Source organism: Oncorhynchus nerka, linkage group LG23 (genome assembly GCF_034236695.1).
Source record: "Oncorhynchus nerka isolate Pitt River linkage group LG23, Oner_Uvic_2.0, whole genome shotgun sequence".
Classification (NCBI taxonomy): domain Eukaryota; kingdom Metazoa; phylum Chordata; class Actinopteri; order Salmoniformes; family Salmonidae; genus Oncorhynchus; species Oncorhynchus nerka.
The window spans coordinates 25,901,171-25,921,482 of record NC_088418.1 but is presented as its reverse complement, the minus strand read 5'-3'; the positions used below and the strand labels follow the sequence as shown (position 1 = coordinate 25,921,482).

Genomic DNA, 20,312 nt, shown 5'->3' with positions numbered 1-20,312 from the left:
CCTATATACTAGGCGGTGTCAGAGGAAGGGCCTAAAAATTGTCAAAGACTCCAGTCACCCAAGTCATATACTGTTCTCTCTGCTACCGTACGACAAGCGGTACCGGAACGCCAAGTCTAGAACCAAAAGGCTCCTTAACAGCTTCTACCTCCAAGCTGAACAACTCGACTAATCAAATGGCCATCCGGACTATTTACATTGAACTCCCCCCTTTGTTTTTACACTGCTGCAACTCGCTGTTTATTATCTATGCATAGTCCCTTTACAAATGACCTCGATTAACCTGTACCCCCGCACATTGATTCGGTACCGCTACCCCCTGTATATAGCCTCGTTATTGTTATGCACATTTCTTGTTTTTTTAAAACTTTAGTTTATTTAGTAAATATTTTATTAATTCTATTTCTTGAACTGCATTGTTGGTTAAGGGCTTGTAAGTAAGCATTTCACGGTAAGGTTGTATTCGGTTGTACCTGTTGTATTCGGCACATGTAACAAATAAAATTTGATTTGATAAGCAATTTCATAAATGTGTCAAGTGCAGCATTTGGTTGCTCCTCATTACACACCACAGACCAACAAATATTATTTACATCAACAACATAGGAATCGCTACAAAACGTATTGTATGACCTCTTATACACTATCTTATTGTTCGCCTTTGAAACTTTGTTTTTCCTAGTTATGGCTACTATGTTGTAATCACTACATCCGATGGATCTGGGTACTGCTACTGCTTTCAAACAAAATTATGCAGGAAAAGTAAAGATGTGATCAATACATGTTGATGATTTGATTCCTGTGCTGTTTGTAACTACCCTGGTAGGTTGATTGATAAACTTCACTGACATTTTCAACATGTCCCTGATTGAGTCTGTAATACCAACATGTTTCAAGCAGACCACCATAGTCCCTGTGCCCAAAAACACAAAAGCAACCTGCCTAAATGACTACAGACCCGTAGCACTCATGTCCGTAGCCATGAAGTGCTTTGAAAGGTTGGTAATGGCTCACATCAACACCATCGTCCCAGAAACCCTAGACCCACTCCAATTTGCATACCGCCTAAACAGATCCACAGATGATGCAATCTCCGTTGCACTCCACACTGCCCTTTCCCACCTGGACAAAAGGAACACTTATGTGAGAATGCTATTCATTAACTACAGCTCAGCGTTCAACACCATAGTACCCTCAAAGCTCATCACTAAGCTAAGGACCCTGGGACTAAACACGTCCCTCTGCAACTGGATCCTGGACTTCCTGACGGGCCGCCCCCAGGTGGTGAGGATAGGTAGCAACACATCTGCCACGTTGATCCTCAACACTGGAGCTCCCCAGGGGTGCATGCTCAGTCCCCTCCTGTTCACCCACGACTGCATGGCGACACCAACACCATCATTAAGTTTGCAGATGACACAACAGTGGTAGGCCTGATCACCAACAACAACGAGACAGCCTATAGGGAGGAGGTCAGAGACCTGGCCATGTGGTGCCAGAATAACAATCTATCCCTCAACGTAACCAGGACTAAGGAGATGATTGTCGACTACATGAAAAGGCGGACCGAGCACGCCCCGTTCTGATCGATGGGACTGTAGTGGAGCAGGTTGAGAGCTTCAAGTTCCTCGGTGTCCACATCAACAACAAACTGGAATGGTCCAAACACACCAAGACAGTTGTGAAGAGGGCACGACAAAGCCTATTCCCCCTCAGGAAACTAAAAAGATTTGGCATGGGTCCTGAGATCCTCAAAAGGTTATACAGCTGCAACGTCGAGAGCATCCTGACTGGTTGCATCACTGCCTGGTACGGCAACTGCTCGGCCTTTGACCGCAAGGCACTACAGAGGATAGTGCGTACGGCCCAGTACATCACTGGGGCTAAGCTGCCTGCCATCCAGGACCTCTACACCAGCCAGTGTCGGCGGAAGGCCCTAAAAATTGTCAAAGACCACAGCAGCCCCAGTCATAGACTGTTGTCTCTACTACCACATGGCAAGCGGTACCGGACTATCTACATATCTACATGACATGTACATACTACTTCAATCAACCTGACTAACCGCTGTCTGTATGTAGCTTCGCTACTTTTATTGCCTCGTTACTGTATATAGCCTGTCTTTTTACTGTTGTTTTTATTTCTTTACTTACCTATTGTTCACCTAACACCTTTTTTGCACTATTGGTTAGAGCCTGTAAGTAAGCATTTCAACTTTCACCTGTTGTATTCGGCGCACGTGACAAATAAACTTGGATTTGATTTGAACCAGGTTGCAGGCACTAGTTACAGTTTGAAGCTTTCTCTTGAGTGGGCAGCCTGATGAAAGCCAGTCGATATTTAAATCACCCAGAAAATATACCTCTCTATTGATATCACATGCATTATCACATACATTATCAAGCATTTCACACATGTTATCCAGATACTGACTGTTAGCACATGGTTGCTATAGCAGCTTCCCACCAGAATGGGGTTTAGGTGAGGCAGATGAACCTGTAGCCATATTACTTCAACAATATTTAACATGAGATCCTCTCTAAGCTTTACAGGAATGTGGTTCTGAATATAAACAGCAACACCTCCACCTTTGGCATTTCTGTCTTTTCTGTAGATCTTATAACTATGTATTGCTACCACTGTATCATCAAAGGTATCATCTAAGTGAGTTTCAGAGATTGTCAGAATATGAATGTCATCTGTTACTAGCAAATCATTTATTTCATGAACCTTGTTTCTTAAGCTACATGTGTTAACGTGGGCTATTTTTAACACTTTTCTGGGAAGCTTGATTGTTTTCTTCCTTTACTGGGAAGCTTAGCAGAGGTAGACATGCTCAGGTTATTTATGTTAGTGCGGGGTGAGCTGCACACAGTGGACTTCCTGCTAGTGGACTTCCACACCACCTCAGTGCTAACAGTATAACTCTGGTTCAAAGGCATATGATTACTGCATACAATAGCTGTAGGGTCAGCAGAGACATTCAGGGCAGTAAGAGGGACATAAATTAGGTTACTTACATTGTGTTATCCAACTCCCCTGGGATAATGTACATTTGCTGAAGCATTATGACAACTCAGCAACACAATGGTAGGGATTAAATGAGCTGGTCTTGGGTCATTGATAAGTTATTTTCTCAACGCAGCCTTATAATGCTATAAAAGGATCCAGGAACTCAAATGATTTGGGTCAATCCCATCCTCCTTATAATACAAGCTTTGTATCCAGAAGGTATTGAAATTGTCAATAAATGTTACACCCACAGAGCTGCAATAGTCTCGTAGCCAGTTATGGAGCGATAAAAGTCTGCTGAACCGTTCAATGCCACGATTTAGGGAGGGGCAGATATTATGTGGCGTTTGCTGGTGTCAAGTAGTGACCAAATCAGTTCTTTAAAATCCGCCTTCAGCTGTTCTGAGCTACCCTTCATAATGTCATTCAACCCCACATGAACCTTGACAGTATCAGCCCCCAGTGACTGACACACAGCCTCCGGAAGCAACCTGGTGATATCCTGAACTTTTGCCTCAGGAAAACACAAAGTCTTTGCCCCAGGTACAGATATATGCCTCACCATCGAACTCCCTATCACAATAGTCGGAATGATCCGGCCTCTGCCGTGTCTCGAAGCTGATTGCGAGTCCAGAGCCACAGAACTCACCTGAGAAGAGGGCTGCCAAGACGTCAGATGCGTGCAGGCCACAACAGTCGAAGGGAAAGAGCTCTGATCCAGAGAGCAGGGCCCAGTGGAGGGGAGCCGCGGTGGTCCTGGCTGTGCCCAGGCAGTTGATTGAATAGGACAGGGAGAGGTAGCTGGAGGGACATCCACAGCCATGGAGGGAACAAGTCCCCAGCAGAAGACAGATGGTACAGGGGCTCAAAGCGATTTGAAAGTCTTAAGTTCGGACGCGGGAGAAGAAGGCAGGCGCACTGAGAACGATTCTTCTCCTTTTTCCTGGTGCCGACGCATCGATTTACGCTCATCTGGAGTTGAACAATGAGCAGCCATTTTCTGGTTGAAGCTAGTAGAGGGGTGCAGTGGTGGAAATTGATCATATTCCAGGAAGGTCCCATTATGATCGTCTTAGATGTTTTGATAAGAAGCATTTAAAGGTGTCAATAGTCTCATGGGATCCTTATTCAGTTTTCTTTCGTCATGGAGGATAATAATCCTTTCTTTAGCTACATCAAGTTCAATACATTTTTCACAAATGGAAGTATCCATCGCACCTTTCCCCATGACAACTACGAGCATGTCACAGATTATACACTTAATAGCATGTGAGTCCCCAGCAGATTCAAATGAGTTTTCACATCTGAACGCTGACTGTCCCAGGGAACAAACATTTCCTAGACTGTCATGCCCTGACCATAGAGAGCCCTTGTTTCTTGTTTCTCTATGGTGTAATAGGTCAGGGCGTGACTAGGGGGTATTCTAGTTTAATATTTCTATGTTGTGTTCCAGTTTATTTTTCTATGTTGGTGTTTTGTATGATTCCCAATTAGAGGCAGCTGGTAATCGTTTGGGGATCATATTTAACTTCACTATGGTAGGGGGCAGCATTCGGAAATTTGGATGAAAAGCTTGTCCAAATTAAACTGCCTGCTACTCAGGCCCAGAAGATAGGATATGCATATAATTAGTAGATCTGGATAGAAAACACTCTAAAGTTTCGAAAACTGTTAAAATAATGTCTGTGAGTATAACAGAACTGATATGACAGGTGAAAACCAGAGGAAAATCCAACCAAGAAGTACTATTATTTTGAAAGGCTGCTTTTCCATTGAAAGTCTATCCACCATACAAATACTTAGGACCCAGTTCTTCCTCTACATCTGGCCAGTCTTTAGGCATTGTTTCAGGCTTTTACTCTGAAAAATGAGGGAGATACAGCACTTTCAATCAGTGGCCAGTGAAAATTTCCATTCATCAGCCATGCGCCTGATTGCGAACGCGCCTTTCTTGTTTCTCCTTTCCCATTGACAGAGCTTTTGTCCAGTTGAAATATTATTGATTATTTATGACAAAAACAACCGGAGGTTTGATTTTAAACATCGTTTGGCATGTTTCTACTAACTTTTACTCTACTTTAAAAAAAACTTTTAGTCTGGACTTCAGCATTCCTTAAGCATTCGGATTACTGGACAAAACGCGCAAACAAAAAGGAGGTATTTGGTCATAAAAAGGGACATTATCGAACAAAACACCTGAGGGTGCCACCAGATTAAGATCATCAAAGGTAAGTGATTAATTTTAACGCTATTTCTGTCTTTTGTGACACTCTCCTTGGCTGGAAAATGGCTGTATGTGTTTCTGTGGCTAGGTGCAGACCTAACATAATCGCAAAGTGTGCTTTTTCGGTAAAGCCTTTTTGAAATCAGACACTGTGGTTGGATATACAATAATTTTATCTTTAAAATGGTGGATAATACTTGTATGTTTGAGAAATTTTAATTATGGGATTTCTGTTGTTTTGAATTTGGCGCTCTGCAATTTCACTGGCTGTTGTCTAGGCCTCCAGTGCGTCTCCCCACTCCGGTGCCACCTGTGCCGGCTCCACACATCAGGCCTTCAGTGCGCCTCCTCAGTCCGGTACATCCTGTGCCTCCTCCTCGCACTTGCCCTGAAGTGTGTGTCACCAGTCCGGTACCACCTGTGCCGGCTCAACGCGCTAGGCCTCCAGTGCACATTCACAGTCCAGAGCTTCCGGCGACGGTTCACAGTCCAGAGCTTCCGGCGACGGTCCCCAGTCCAGAGCTTCCGGCGACGGTCCACAGTCCGGAACCTCCTGCGACGGTCCACAGTCCGTAACCTCCTGCGACGGTCCACAGTCCGGAATCTCCTGCGACGGTCCACAGTCCGGAACCTCCTGTGACGGTCCACAGTCCGGAACCTCCTGAGACGGTCCAACGTTTTGTTGTTCGTTTATTGATTCTTTGTTTCACTTTTGAAATAAATATGTGGAACTCAACCTCCGCTGCACCTTGGTCCCATTCCTACGACAACCGTGACAGTGTCGCACCCTGATCTGTTTCACCTGTCTTGTGCTTGGATCCACCCCAACCAGGTGTCTCCCATTTGTCCCCATTATCTATTTTGTATTTATACCTGCGTTTTCTGTTTGTCTGTTGCCAGTTCATCTTGTCCCGAAAAGTCCTACCAGCATGTTCCCATGTTTCCTGTGCTCTCCCAGCTCTAACCTTTCTGCCTGTCCTGACCCTGATCCTGCCTGCCGCGCTGTACCTGCATGAATCTGATTTTGGATTTACGACCCTTTGCCTGCCTTGACCTACCGATTGCCTGCGTCCTGTACAGTACCTGCCTGACTCTGATTTGGATTACAACTCATTGCCTGCCTTGACTTGCCTTTTTGCCTGCCCTTTGTTCTGTAATAAACTCTGAGACTTATACAATCCGCCTCCTGTGTCTGCATCTGGGTCTTAGCCTGAGCCGTGATAACCGAATGCCAATTGGAGGTATACAGTGACAATGTGAAAGTGAAGAGAGGGCAACTTGCTAGATAAACAGCATAGACAATACAAGAATGTGTGCGCACACACACACGCACAAATTATATGACAACACATTTGAACCCCGTATGTGAATACCATCATTTGATGGGTGGGGTCTCAAAGGAACTGCATATGGTGGCTGACAGACAGTAACTAGGTTTCCATCCAATTGGCGACAGATTTTCATGTGAATTTTCTAAACTCTGCATGAAGAAATGATGTGCACTTTCCCAACGGTGGTGTGTTTAGACCAAAGAAACTTGTTGCAGATACAAATGAGTGCGTGATGACGTAGTGTATATGTCCCGAATGAAAAATCGAAAGTTCAATGTGTTTCCATCACATTTTCAACTCTACCGATAGTATTGTCACAAAAACTGTTGCGTTAAAAGAGCAAATGTGTCTACTACGGTCATGGCAATTGCGATGTAGCCAACAGCTCACAGATACAGTTCGCAGATATTAAACCTTCATTTAACTAGGCAAAAAATGGAACTAGGCTAAAAATGTAACTATTTAACTTAACTAAAAACAAATGATTATTTACAATGATGGTCTACCAAGATGCAAAGGCCCCCTGCGGGGACGAGGGCTGGGATTAAAAATAAAATGTAGGACAAAACACATCATCATAGGAGAGACACCACATTACAACACTACATAAAGAGAGGTAGAGACCACAATACATCACCCGGAGTAGTCAGTAAGAGTTACCATGATTGAATTTTGGAATGTAGAGATTTGAGGTTTTTTTGCAGTTCGTTCCAGTCGCTAGCTGCAGAGAACTGAAGAGAGGAGCAACCCAGTGATGTGTGTACTTTGAGGACCTTTAACAGAATGTGACTGGCAGAATGGGTGTTGTATGGGAAGGATGAGGGTTTCAGAATGTATATCAAATAGGGGGAACTGAGGCCTAAGCGGGTTTTATAATTAAGCATCAACCAGTGGGTCTTGTGCCGGGTATACAGAAATGGACAGTTTACAGAGGAGAATATCGAGAGCAGTGATGTGTCCTATAACAAGAATTGGTGGCCAATCTGATGACCGAATGGTAAAGAACATCTAGCCGCTCAAGAGTGCCCTTACCTGCCAATCTATAAATTACTTCTTCGTAACCTAGCATGTGTAGGATGGTCATCGGAATTAGGGTTCGTTTGGCAGCAGGGGTGAAAGAGGAGCGATTACGATAGAGGAGACCAAGTCTAGATTTAACCTTAGCTTGCAGCTTGGATATGTGCTGAGAGAAAGACAGTGCATTGTCTAGCCATACTCCCAAGTACTTGTATGAGGTGACTACCTCAAGCTCTAAAACCTGGAGGTAGTAATCACACTGGTGGGGGTGGGGGGGGCACATTCTTCTTTCCAAACCACATTACCGTTTGTTTTGGAGGTGATCCGATCAAGGTTAAGGGCAGAGAAAGCTTGTTGGACAATAAGCAAGCTTTGTTGTAGAGCGTTTAACACAAAATCTCGGAGGGGCCAGCTGAGTATAAGACTGTGTTGTCCAAACACTCAGAGCTGCTGCTTTCAAGGAGTAGGACACTAATCAGAACACTTATAAGGAATCCCGCTATGCCCTCAGACAAAGCGTCAATACAGGACAAATATTGAATCCTACTACACTGGCTCTGATGCTCATCGGATGTGGCAGGGCATACAAACTATTACAGACTACAAAGGAAAGCCCAGCCAGGGGCTGCCCAGTGATGCGAGCCTACCAGATGAGCTAAATGCCTTTTATGCTCGTTTCGAGGTCATCAACACTGAAGCACGCATGAGAGCACCAGCTGTTCTGGACAACTGTGTGATCACGCTCTTCGTAGCCGATGTGAGGAAGATAACATTCACAAGGCCAAGTGTCTTCATCTGACATCTTCAACCACTCACTGACTGAGTCTGTGATACCTACATGTTTCAAGCAGACCACCATATTCCCTGTGCCCAAGAAAGCGAAGGTAATCTACCTAAATGACTACCGCCCGTAGCACTCACGTCAGTAGCCATGAAGTGCTTTGAAAGGCTGGTCATAGCTCACATCAACACCATCATCCAAGAAAACCTAGACCCACTCCAATTCGCATACCGGCCCAACAGATCCACAGATGACGAAATCTCAATCGCACTACACACTGCCCTTTCCCACCTGGACAACAGGAACACCTATGTGAGAATGCAGTTCATTGACTACTGCTCAGCATTCAACGACATAGTGCCTTCAAAGCTCATCACTAAGCTAAGGACCCTGGGACTAAACACCTCCCTCTGCAACTGGATCCTGGACTTTCTGACAGGCCGCCCCCAGGTGGTAAGGTTAGGCAACAACACATCTGCCACGCTGATCCTCAACACTGGGGCCCCTCAGGGTTGCTTGGTTAGTCCCCTCCTGTACTCCCTGTTCACCCACAACTGTGTGGCCAAGCACGACTCCTACACCATCATTACGTTTTCTGACGACACAAAGGTGGTAGGTCTGATCACCAACAACATTGAGACAGCTTATAGGGAGGAGGTCAGAGGCCTGGGAGTGTGGTGCCAGGACAACAACCTCTCCCTCAACGTGAGCAAGACAAATGAGCAGATCGTGGACTACAGAAAAAGGAGGGCCGAACACTCCCCCATTGACATCGACGGGGCTGTAGTGGAGCGGGTCGATGGTTTCAAGTTCCTTGGTGTCCACATCACAAACAAACTATCATGGTCTAAACACACCAAGACAGTTGTGAAGAGAACACGACAACACCTTTTCCCCCTCAGGAGATTGAAAAGATTTGGCATGGGTCCCGAGATCCTCAAAAAGTGATACAGCTGCATCCTGACAGGTTGCATCATCACCTGGTATGGCAACTGCTCGGCATCAGACTGTAAGGCGCTATAGAGGGTAGTGCGTACAGCCCAGTACATCACTAGGATCAAGCTTCCTGCCATCCAGGACCTATATACTAGGCGGTGTCAGAGGAAGGCCCAAAAAATTGTAAAAGACTTCAGTCACCCAAGTCATATACTGCTCTCTCGGGCTACTACATGGCAAGCGGTCCCGGATTGTTTAGGTCTAAAAGGCTCCTTAACAGCTTCTACCCCCAAGCATATCAAATTTGATTTGTATCATCTCCATATAAATAGATGAAAGAGTGTCCTACTGACTGAGCTATGTTGTTGATATAAATTGAGAAGAGTGGGGTGCCTAGGATCAAGCCGTGGGGTACTCCCTTGGTGACAGGCAGTGGCTGAGACAGCAGATTTTCTGACTTTATACACGGTATTCTTTGAGAGAGGTAGTTAGCAAACCAGGCTATCAGAGAGGTAGTTTGCAAACCAGGTCGTATGTAGGCTAGTCTACATGACGAGATTATGAAACCAATAATATTTTTATTTATCAAACGGAAATCAAGCATCGATCATCATGTCACCAGAATCAGACCCTCAATATTTATTGGTATTTACTTTCACCACCCTGTGAAGTTCATCATAAATTATTTCATCTGAAGCCTAATAAACTGCATGGTTTCCAGAGTCATAGTGGGAGGACCACACACCATATCTTCGCATGACTCTAAGTTTCCTTCGATATGATGGTTATTATATCAATATTTGCGCATAAAGTCGTTTTCACCACCATTTCTCGCAAAACACATTTTACCAACACAAAAAGATCCCACCATGAACGAATGACCAAATTATCTGTCTGCATTTATAAAATTGTACCAAAACCTCTTGTTGACATCACAGCTGTTGTGATTTTTTTTATATGGTATGACTTTAAATGTGGATGGAAACGTGGTTAGTGACCCCATTTTGAGAATCATCCATAGACCACCCGGAAATCAGTAAAATATCTGTAAAACCCGTACAACCAGGAATACACACAAACACAGACACACACACACACCCACACACACTAAGATACCACACACAATTCCTAACATGCACAATTAAAGCACACACATACACTGTACCTATAGCCGGATCACACCCCATGCACACATATATTCCACACGCACACATCGTAAACTTAAACACACACATACATTACACTAACTAAAACACACATATTACACACATACCCCTGCCAGACAAGACACCACAGCCTGTGAGTCGCAGTCAGGGAGGAATTCCACTCGAACCCGCGGACGGCGGCGGCGGTGTGTTTGGTATCAGCTCTTGTGACAGCATCTCCTCCCCCCTTCCAATTATTTCCCCTCCATATTTCCTTCCCTCTTCTCTCCATCTAATACCCTGTCATCATCAACAACCTCAGGACTGCTGACTCACAAGCATCTACACCCATGGGTTTGGGGCTTACAGACCCTGTCTCTGTCTCGCTCCCTGTCTCCAGCCACAGCCACACTAGAGACCAGGGAGAGTGTGTGTCCCCATCACTGCGGACTGCAGCTATAACTCATCATGTTAATTGAGCTCATCCGATGATGAGCCTCATCATTTAGCTGTTCTTATCGTTATCATAGTTGTCCACTTAACGATCCCTGGACCAAAATGATTAAATTGCCTGTATATGAATTCTAAGAGAGAGTGAGAGACTGGGAAATATTTTACAGTCACATTATTTTCAGTCATAAGATTCTGGGCCCGTTTCACAAAATGTCTCAGAGTAGCGCTGATGCACGATCAGTTTTGCCATTTCGATCATAATGAATATAGTTGTATGGATAGGAGTGACCTGATCCAAGATCGGCACTCTTACTCTGAGACGCTTTATGAATACGGGCACTGAATGTTTCCTGGACTAAAAACCTAGCCGGTTTCCTACTGTTGGACTAAAAAGCATGCTCAATAGTGATACTTCATTGATAGTGTTTTATAGTCCATGGGAAATAGACACCAACATCTCAGGCAGAGTCCAATATAATGACGACTGTACCATTGCCCCTACTGATCAATAGTGGTAAAAGATTCATACTTAGCAAGGAACGTGTTTCATTCATGAACTTCCGTGGTGACTCAATTCAGCCAGACGAGACACTATAGCTAACCTCTAACTACCTACAGTGTAGTCACACCCTTTGACTTATTCCACATTTGTGATAAAAAGTGGGATTAAGATGTATTTTATTGTAATGTTTTGTCAACGATTTAGACGAAATACTCTTTAATGTCAAAATGGAAGAAAAATTCTAACATTTTGAGAAAAAAAGTGAAAAATTAAACACAGAGCGTGCATAACATTTTAAACACCTGCTCTTTCCATGACATAGACTGACCAGGTGAATCCAGGTGAAAGTTATGATCCATAATTGATGTCACTTGTTAAATCCACTTCAATTAGTGTAGATGAAGGGGAGGAGACATGTTAAAGAGTGATTTTTAAGCCTTGAGACAATTGAGACATGGATTGTGCATGTATGCCATTCAGAGGGTGAATGGGCAAGACAAAAGATTTGTGCCTTTGAACATGGTATGGTAGTAGGTGCCAGGTACACCGATTTGTGTCAATAACGGCAATGCTGCTGGGTTTGTCACGCTCAACAGTTTCCTGTGTGAATCAAGAATGGCCCACTACCCAAAGAACATCCAGCCAATTTGACACAACTGTGGAAAGCATTGGAGTCAACATGGGCCAGCACACCTTGTGTGTGTGTGTGTGGGGGGTGTTCTTAATGTTTTGTACACTCAGTCTATCTTGATTAGATAAGTATTCAAACCCCCTCAATACAATGTTAGAATCACCTTTGTCACCGATCACAGTGGTGAGTCTTTCTGGGTAAGTCTAAGAGCTTTCCACACGTGTGCAACACTTGCCCGTAATTTTTTTCAAAATTCTTCAAGCTCTGTCAAATTGGTTGTTGATCGTTGCTAGACATAGATTTTCAAGGAGATTTAAGTCAAAACTGCAACTCGGCCACTCATTCACTGTCTTCTTAGTAGGCAACTCCAGTGTATATTTGGCCTTGTGTTTTAGGTTATTGTCCCGCTGAAAGGTGAATTAATATCCCAGTGTCTAGTGGAAAGCAGACTGAACCAGGTTTTCCTCTAGGATTTTCCCTGTGCTGAACTCTATTACATTTATTTTTATCCTGAAAACTCCCCAGTCCTTAATGATTACAAGCATACCCATAACATGATGCAGCCTCCACTATGCTTGAAAATATGAAAAGTGGTAGTCTGTAATGTGTTGTATTGGATTTGCCCCAAACATAACACTTTGTATTCAGGACCATTTTTTTCCAGTATTACTTTCGTGCCTTGTTGTAAACAGGATGCAGGTTTTGGAATATTGTTATTCTGTACAGGCTTTCTTCTTTTCACTCTGTCAATTAGGTTAATACTGTGGAGTAACTACAATGTTGTTGATCCATCCTCAGTTTTCTCCCATCACAGCCATTAAACTCCATAACTGTTTTATAGTCACCAATGGCCTCATGGTGAAATCTTTGAGCAATTTCCTTCCTCTCCAGCAACTAAGTTAGGAAGGACGCTTGCATCTTTGTAGTGACTGGGTGTATTGATACACCATCCAAAGTGTAATTAATAACTTCACCACTCTTTGCAAGGCATTGGAAAACCTCCCTGGTCTTTGTGGTTGAATCTGTGTTTGAAATTCACATGAGGTAGTCATTCAAAAATCACATTAAACACTATTATTTAACTTGTTATGTGACTTGTTAAGCACATTTTTACTCCTGAACTTATTTAGGCTGGCCATATCAAAGTGGTTGAATACTTATTGACTCAAGATATTTCAGCTCTTTATTTTTTATTAATTTCTATCCATTTCGAAAAACATAATTCAACTTTGACATTAAGGGGTATTGTGTGTAGGCCAGTGACAAACAAATCGAAAATGTAATCCATTTTGAATTCGGGTTATAAGACAACAATGTGGGAAAAGTAAAGGGGTGTGAATACTTTCTGAAGCCACTGTATGCCTAAATGGTATCAAAACACTGGCCTAGCTACAGTATGCTCCTAAAACAGGTGTAACATGTTAATTCATAATCCGTTTGCAGATGCAAAAATAGTGAATTACTCAAACGACCCCCTTCAGCCCATCAATAGCCTACGGCCCTACTCCATTGACATGTCACAGTGCACATGATAAGGCATACTTGCAATGTTGTTCGGGACCCCTTTCACTTTCATGCATCATCACTCTAATGTGTCAATCACGTCTTGGACATCTGGTTCCTCCCGTCAGCCATTAGGAGTTCAACTGAACTTTAGCTAAGATGTTTAGGTCTATTTATAGAGTGTTATGTTCAATAACATACTTCATGGGTAGCCTTTAGTTCATTTAGATACTGTATGTGGTTGTTGAACCTAGACTAAGCCGATTCAACCGCTCTATATACAGCAAGATGCATTGTGAACTCATATGTTAAGTGCATTACCTGTTTTAGTGATGTAGTTTAGGCTAGGCCCAATGTCAGGTGACCATATAGAACCCCTTTGTTGTTCGTGGTTGGCTACCACGTTTGTTCCACAAACACGAATCGTGCCTTCTGTTGTTGCAATGCGTTCCATTGCGACAACTTCATAGGGAAACAGGGAGAGACAATGTGCTGTATCCCTTGGTTAAAGCTTTAATATGACACTCAGATCCAACTGTTCATGCCTGTTGGAATTATAATGACTGAATAGCAAGATTTCAGACATCAAATGGTTAACACAAAATCCGTGCGTAATATGTGTTTTTAAAATGAACTATAACATACGTGCGTAATTTGTGTTTTTCATATCATCTCCAAGTTTTTTTGTATATAATTTGTCTTCGGTGGCTTACTTTTCTATAAGATTCACACCTTACAATCGTGGAGGAATATACATTCTAGAGATCAATGATATGAAATAGCAAGGAAACTCTATGACACAGAAAAATCCAAACGAACAACGCCAGATTGCAATGACAGGGCTGTTCTAAAAGGTGTGCACCTAGCTCGTGGGAGCCATGGTGGCGTATAGCCTTTCACACGCTTCTAAAATACACTCTGGGCAGAGCCTGAAAGGGTTACTGTTTCCCAAAGTGGTTCATTCTGCGCAGTCGAGAGGGGGCGGCTGAGTGGCGCCGCCGAGTCAGAGACGCAGTTTCTAAAACCCTGAGACATCAAGAAAGAAGCTGACAGTAAAGGAAAGCAGCCCCCCTCCTCCGCTGGCATATTGCCGCTCTCCTCTCCTTACAAAATCCCTTCAGTATATCTGTCACAATAACCGTGCGGCAAGTGTCAAATCCAACTCAGCCCGCAGACACAAATCACTTTAACGCGCACAAGATGGTGTGTTGGGGGAAATAATAGAGCTCCAGTTTAAGAACATTTTATAATGTTCCAAACATTGGTTAATGGCGACTGTTTAAGTTGTTGATTGTATTCAAAGAACAATATAAACACCACAAAACCCCCGGAGTAGACTAAATGAGTCGTTGCTTTTGATTTCATGGAGTAATTGACCATATCTCTTTAATTTGCAGGCAGTTCAGACATTCTCCAATTAATAGTCTGGTAACGTCAAAAACAGTTGACCATTGTTTTATGGTCTTTGTTTTTTTTCGTATGCTGTCATAGGGCTTGAAAAGGCGCCTGCCTGCTCTACCTCAGTAGGTATTTGTGCAGCAGTGCTTCCAATGAATGAATAGCACAGACCCAGACGACACTGGCTTGCGTCTAACCCGCCATGTCATCATCGGACACTGTTTCAAATGTCTTAATCATATGTTACTGTCGTGTTAAGACCTTGGATGCGAGAAATGAGCGTTTGCGTAAGAGATTGGATGGATACGCATGGCCTCTCCTCTCCGCTGGCTCAAAACAATGAATGCCAATTCTGTCGAGAAGTTTTAAGTATGTGTTGCGCATTACACAACATAGTAAATCACCCGTTTCTAAAATCACAGTGACAGCGTGGAGCGTCAGTAACGTCCCCCACATCCCGATTAATTTCAGCTCGGACTTACTGTGCATTTAGCAACTCCATTCCACTCCACGACCATACACGCCCCCCTTGGACAGGCGCACACTTTATAAGCAACTTGCTTGACACTAATACATGTTGAAGAGATAGACTTTATTGCTAAAACGTGTAACCATAACATTTACACTGATATGTTTACTTTTTATTTTATTTTTTAGAAATATTCAAGTAGACATCTCCCATAATTTCTGGTATACTCTGCTATTTTCTTTCCTTATGTTCTATACTCACAATCGTTAAAATAATAAATAAAACATACAGATTTGTTTATTTCTACAAAATACTATGTATTCCAACAGCTGAGTTCACGCCTTATATATATCTTTATCCTCAACTTTCAATTGAATTATTATTGATATTAATATCATACAAAAACTCTAGGCAGCATTGCAGTGAATTAACAGTCAGCATCAATGTTCAGTTGAAAAAAGTGAACTTCTTGGAGAAGTTGTATATGCATTCCATCTTAAATTTTTCATAAAAAATAAAAGCTCTTCTTTCTGAAGTGCTTGTGTTCCCCCAAAAACACGTTTCAGGGATGAAATAAAATATGGTCCTGTTCATTAAAAAAAAATAGCTGCATTTTTCTTAAATATGTACAATGTTGGCATTTCAATTAAAATGCTATATAAAAAAATAGATTCGCTATGGTGCCCACCTCTGTCCAGAGTTTACAGTGCAATAGAAACCGTATATTTCCAGTCCACTTCCCCGACCCTACTACTTCCATTGAAACTCAGCAAGAGCACTTGCACTCCGAGATGATTGGGTATTGCACCGGTATCCACGTACAATATTTCTGTCTTAAAAACCCTTGACAATACCACCGGAGGAAAGTCTTGGTGATTGACTTGACAGGTTTGCAAAACATCCCCTCGGGGAAGGAACAAGAGCGCTCATTGAAGCAGTTTCCCTCCTTGATGTAGCGTGGCCAGAACCTCAAGCCCAAATCTTTCCAGGTATACACCACCGGACAGTGCGTATATGTCCACAGCCACTGCAGAAATTTCCTGCGGGCTTTCTTGCCCACTTTTACCCGCTTCCCGTAGGGGGTCTCCGAGAGATCCAGCTTTTTAACCTCGTTGGGCATGGGTCCTTGAAGTTTCATCTGGGTTTCTTGCACGGAGAGGTTCACCAGCATGGGCGAGCTGATTGACATGAAATTGGGATCAAAGTTGCTGCCGAGCTTTTTCCGCAGAGTCCTCTCGGCCAAGTCCTGTTCCCGGGGGTCGTATTCCGGGTCTGGGTCCTCCTTGAGGTCTGGCACCGGAAGGTGCTCGCTGGGCGAGGGGCGCAGGCGTAGATAATGTTGAGAAACTCCAAGGTGAATGGACACAAGTACATAAACGAGTAGCGTCTGTGAGAAGCCCATATTTAACTTTGCGTGATGGCTCCCAGGGTGTATTAAATATTAAGTTATTTTCACCGCTACTGTGCACTTTGAAATGAGTAGCCCGGGGGCTTCATAAATAGTCGAAGTAGAGGCACGAGCAAGACGATCCTTTTTAATAGACCACGTCGGGTTTGAATGACATGGAGTGGAGTTTCTTTTTAGGGAACCTTAGCAATCTGCTGATGCAATCTTGTAGAACGCGGAGTGCCTCTTCGCAACAACAAAAAAAGAAGAAAAAAAAGAACAAAGTTTAGGCTTAACCAAAAGGGCACAAAACAAAATGGGAAAACTCTATTCACCCACTCTCCCGTTTCACTCTTTTTCTCAAATTCACTTTGGGGTTCTTGTTGTTGTCATGGTTACGCCAGGGACACTCAAAGCCACGACAAATTGTCTAGACTGGATGACAGTGGCTGAGGCGAGAGTTGCGTGGAATAAAGTGTTTCTAAAGATCCGCGTTATCCTCAGAGACAAAATAGATCCAGAACGCCCAGAGAGAGAAGGGCGCACAAAAGAGTACTTCACCAAGTTTTAAATGTCATGGGCCCGGCAACTAGGGCTGTCTTGGTCAATGTTATTTTTACAGACGACTTTTATAAACGTGGCTTCTTTCAACTTGCCCTGGCACGCTCAGGTTTGAGAGAGTCCAAACGCGAGTTTAGAATCCATGGGATGAGAGGTGTCGTGTGACTTTATTCAGTCCCCGTACGATATTCCAACGTTCTGTTGGGACCTCACTGAAATTGTCCACGTGTAGTCTGATGTCCTCTCTTTGGCAAAACGCACCACTGCAGTCTCTCTCCCACACCTATGCAAGCAGAACCATTTCCCGGTCCTGATGAAAAGGTCTATCCAAACCAAAATGTAGCTTTACCCCTACAAATACTCCTCCAGGACGCACAGTGGTTTTGCGCACAACAATTTAAAACGAAAACAACTTCACAACTTAATGTAAACTTTCACGAATAAAATGCATATCAAACGCAAAAGCTAACATGCCAGTTTAAGTTCAGTTCAGTTTGATTTCCCTTTTCACCTCAATGACATTGATGATTTCGCTATTGATATCAAAAAGAGCTACAAGTCCCACCGCGGTTGCAATGGTCGAATCAGCCCAAGTTCTGCAGTCTTTTGCCCGGTCAGTGTTTGCAGTAATTCCTGGGGGAGAATCTTTACTCCTTTGATAGCTGCTACAGTAGCGCCTACTTACTTGCTCCTACTTTAGGAGGTCTGAGACTTGGCGCTGAGCGTCTCTTTGCTTAGACACACTGTGTATGAGTGTGTCTGTTGCGAGCGGTGCTCAAACCCAAGTTAAATATCCCCCTCCGACGGTACAAAGTGTCAGCGGGTCCTGCCCACCACTGCCACTTTCACTATGATTGACAGCACCCCTCGGCCCCTCCCCTCACAGAATGTGGAAAATATCGGCCACAATCACACTATCCACATGGTCCTAAAGAAACCGATTTGTCACTGACAGAGACATTATATCCTAAACTGTGATGTAGCCACATCTTTTGCTTTCTCCCCAAAATAAAATAGTCATAATATAGCACTATAGATACAGTAGCAATGCTCTCATTACATTGCAATCTGCCTGGCTCTCCTCATATTTCGTAACTTGTGCGCAATTATTATCTTACTGCAACGCGCTCGAGGTAACAATACGCTGTCAATATTTAATTGAGGTAGCTAGTTTCCCAGTTTATAACATTCCCATGAGAATGGTGGGAAACGTTTAGTAGCGTGTCCGAGGGGTTGTAACGGAAAACGAGCATCACATTCCACCTTTGTTCACGAGGACCTCTGTCCGCACACAGGAATTCGCTGTTTGAACTTTGGGGTCACAAAATAAGCGCGCAATTAAAGCTATAAATGGTCATGGATAGCCTTACTAAACGTTACCTTTCCCATGCTGACTAACCGCACTGATGAGAGGATCATGTTTGAGCCCCAAAGGTTGTTTTCAGTTGAATATATGGAGCTGTCAATAATGCAACTGATATGGAGAAAATTATTTAATGGGTAGGCCTAATTATGCATAATCAGGCTTCTATAAACGAATGCTGATGCAACTGACAGTAACTTACTATCAACACAGTCTCTTGTCATTAACAGCCAATTCGAAGTTTTTAGACACATTTTATGCTTGGTCAATCAAATGTTCCATATTTTGGAGTAGTGTTCAGTACTTGACCTCTTTGACGCATATAGTCGTAATACATACATTTGGTTGAGGCTATTTGATCAATTTATTAGTTGTCGAATCTATTACAATTTCCATCATTTGACTGTTGTAACTATGCTCTGTACACAGTACGGTGTAAGAGACGGACTGATGTGTGTGGTTGTGATAGGGTACTTGCTCTTATAGTGGTCACTAGGGGGCGTTGATCCAGCGTGCAGGAATCCCAGGACAGTTTGCCTCATCATTCTTATCAATGGGGAGAGAGTGTGCGTTCATGTTCACTCCATTACAACGTGACAACAAGTCGTTGTTTCCTAACTTTCCATTTATAGACAATTGGTTAGAGAATTTGATTTATAGGATACTTTGATTCACGTTTTTTTGCCAATTAACCCACATGATCTTATCAATGATACTGTGTGTGTGTGTGTGTGACAGAGAGAGAGAGTGTGTGTGGATGTGTAGATGTCTGTGTGGGAGTGTGCGGGAGTGAGCGTATGTGGATGTGTGGATGTCTGTGTGAGAGTGTGCGGGAGTGAGCGTCTGTGGATGTGTGGATGTCTGTGTGAGAGTGTGCGGGAGTGAGCGTCTGTTTGCTAAATCGGTAGGACTCTTCATGTGCACCACAAAAAAAACAAGAAATGAAGAGCGACACCACGGCTGTCTCTTAGGGCTTTTATGTAGACACCACGGCTGTCTCTTAGGGCTTTTATGTAGACACCACGGCTGTCTCTTAGGGCTTTTATGTAGACACCACGGCTGTCTCTTGGGGCTTTTATGTAGACACCACGGCTGTCTCTTAGGGCTTTTATGTAGACACCACGGCTGTCTCTTAGGGCTTTTATGTAGACACCACGGCTGTCTCTTAGGGCTTTTATGTAGACACCACGGCTGTCTCTTAGGGCTTTTATGTAGACACCACGGCTGTCTCTTAGGGCTTTTATGTAGACACCACGGCTGTCTCTTAGGGCTTTTATGTAGACACCACGGCTGTCTCTTAGGGCTTTTATGTATATCTCCAATTATATTATGGAAAGACAGAAGCACATCAGTCTTCAACGCACCATCTTTCATGGACACTATCACAGTTGCAGTTGTTCATACAGCCATTATGTATAGAATGAAAGAATAAACCATCTTCAATTACAAAAGACCGTATAATAGTCATTCCTAAGACAATAGAGTGGAAAGGGAACACCTAGTCAGTTGCGAAACTGAATGTGTTCAACTGAAATGTGTCTTTGGCATTAAACCCAACCCCTCTGAATCAGAGAGATGCGGGGGGGGGGGGGGGGGGCT

At 43.4% G+C, this 20,312-nt stretch overlaps 1 protein-coding gene across 1 annotated transcript; it reads right to left on the bottom strand.

The window, feature by feature from the left end:
* Nucleotides 1-15,506: 15,506 nt before the first annotated feature.
* Nucleotides 15,507-18,138, bottom strand: nog2 (noggin 2). Its single transcript, XM_029629464.2, has one exon. It carries the CDS (start codon nucleotides 16,802-16,804, stop codon nucleotides 16,169-16,171), a length of 636 nt encoding a protein of 211 aa, XP_029485324.1. The 5' UTR covers nucleotides 16,805-18,138; the 3' UTR covers nucleotides 15,507-16,168.
* Nucleotides 18,139-20,312: the final 2,174 nt, after the last annotated feature.

Bases quoted from the DNA above. Each gene is read 5' to 3' on its own strand.
- nog2 (XM_029629464.2), bottom strand. From the start codon at position 16,804: ATGGGCTTCTCACAGACGCTACTCGTTTATGTACTTGTGTCCATTCAC.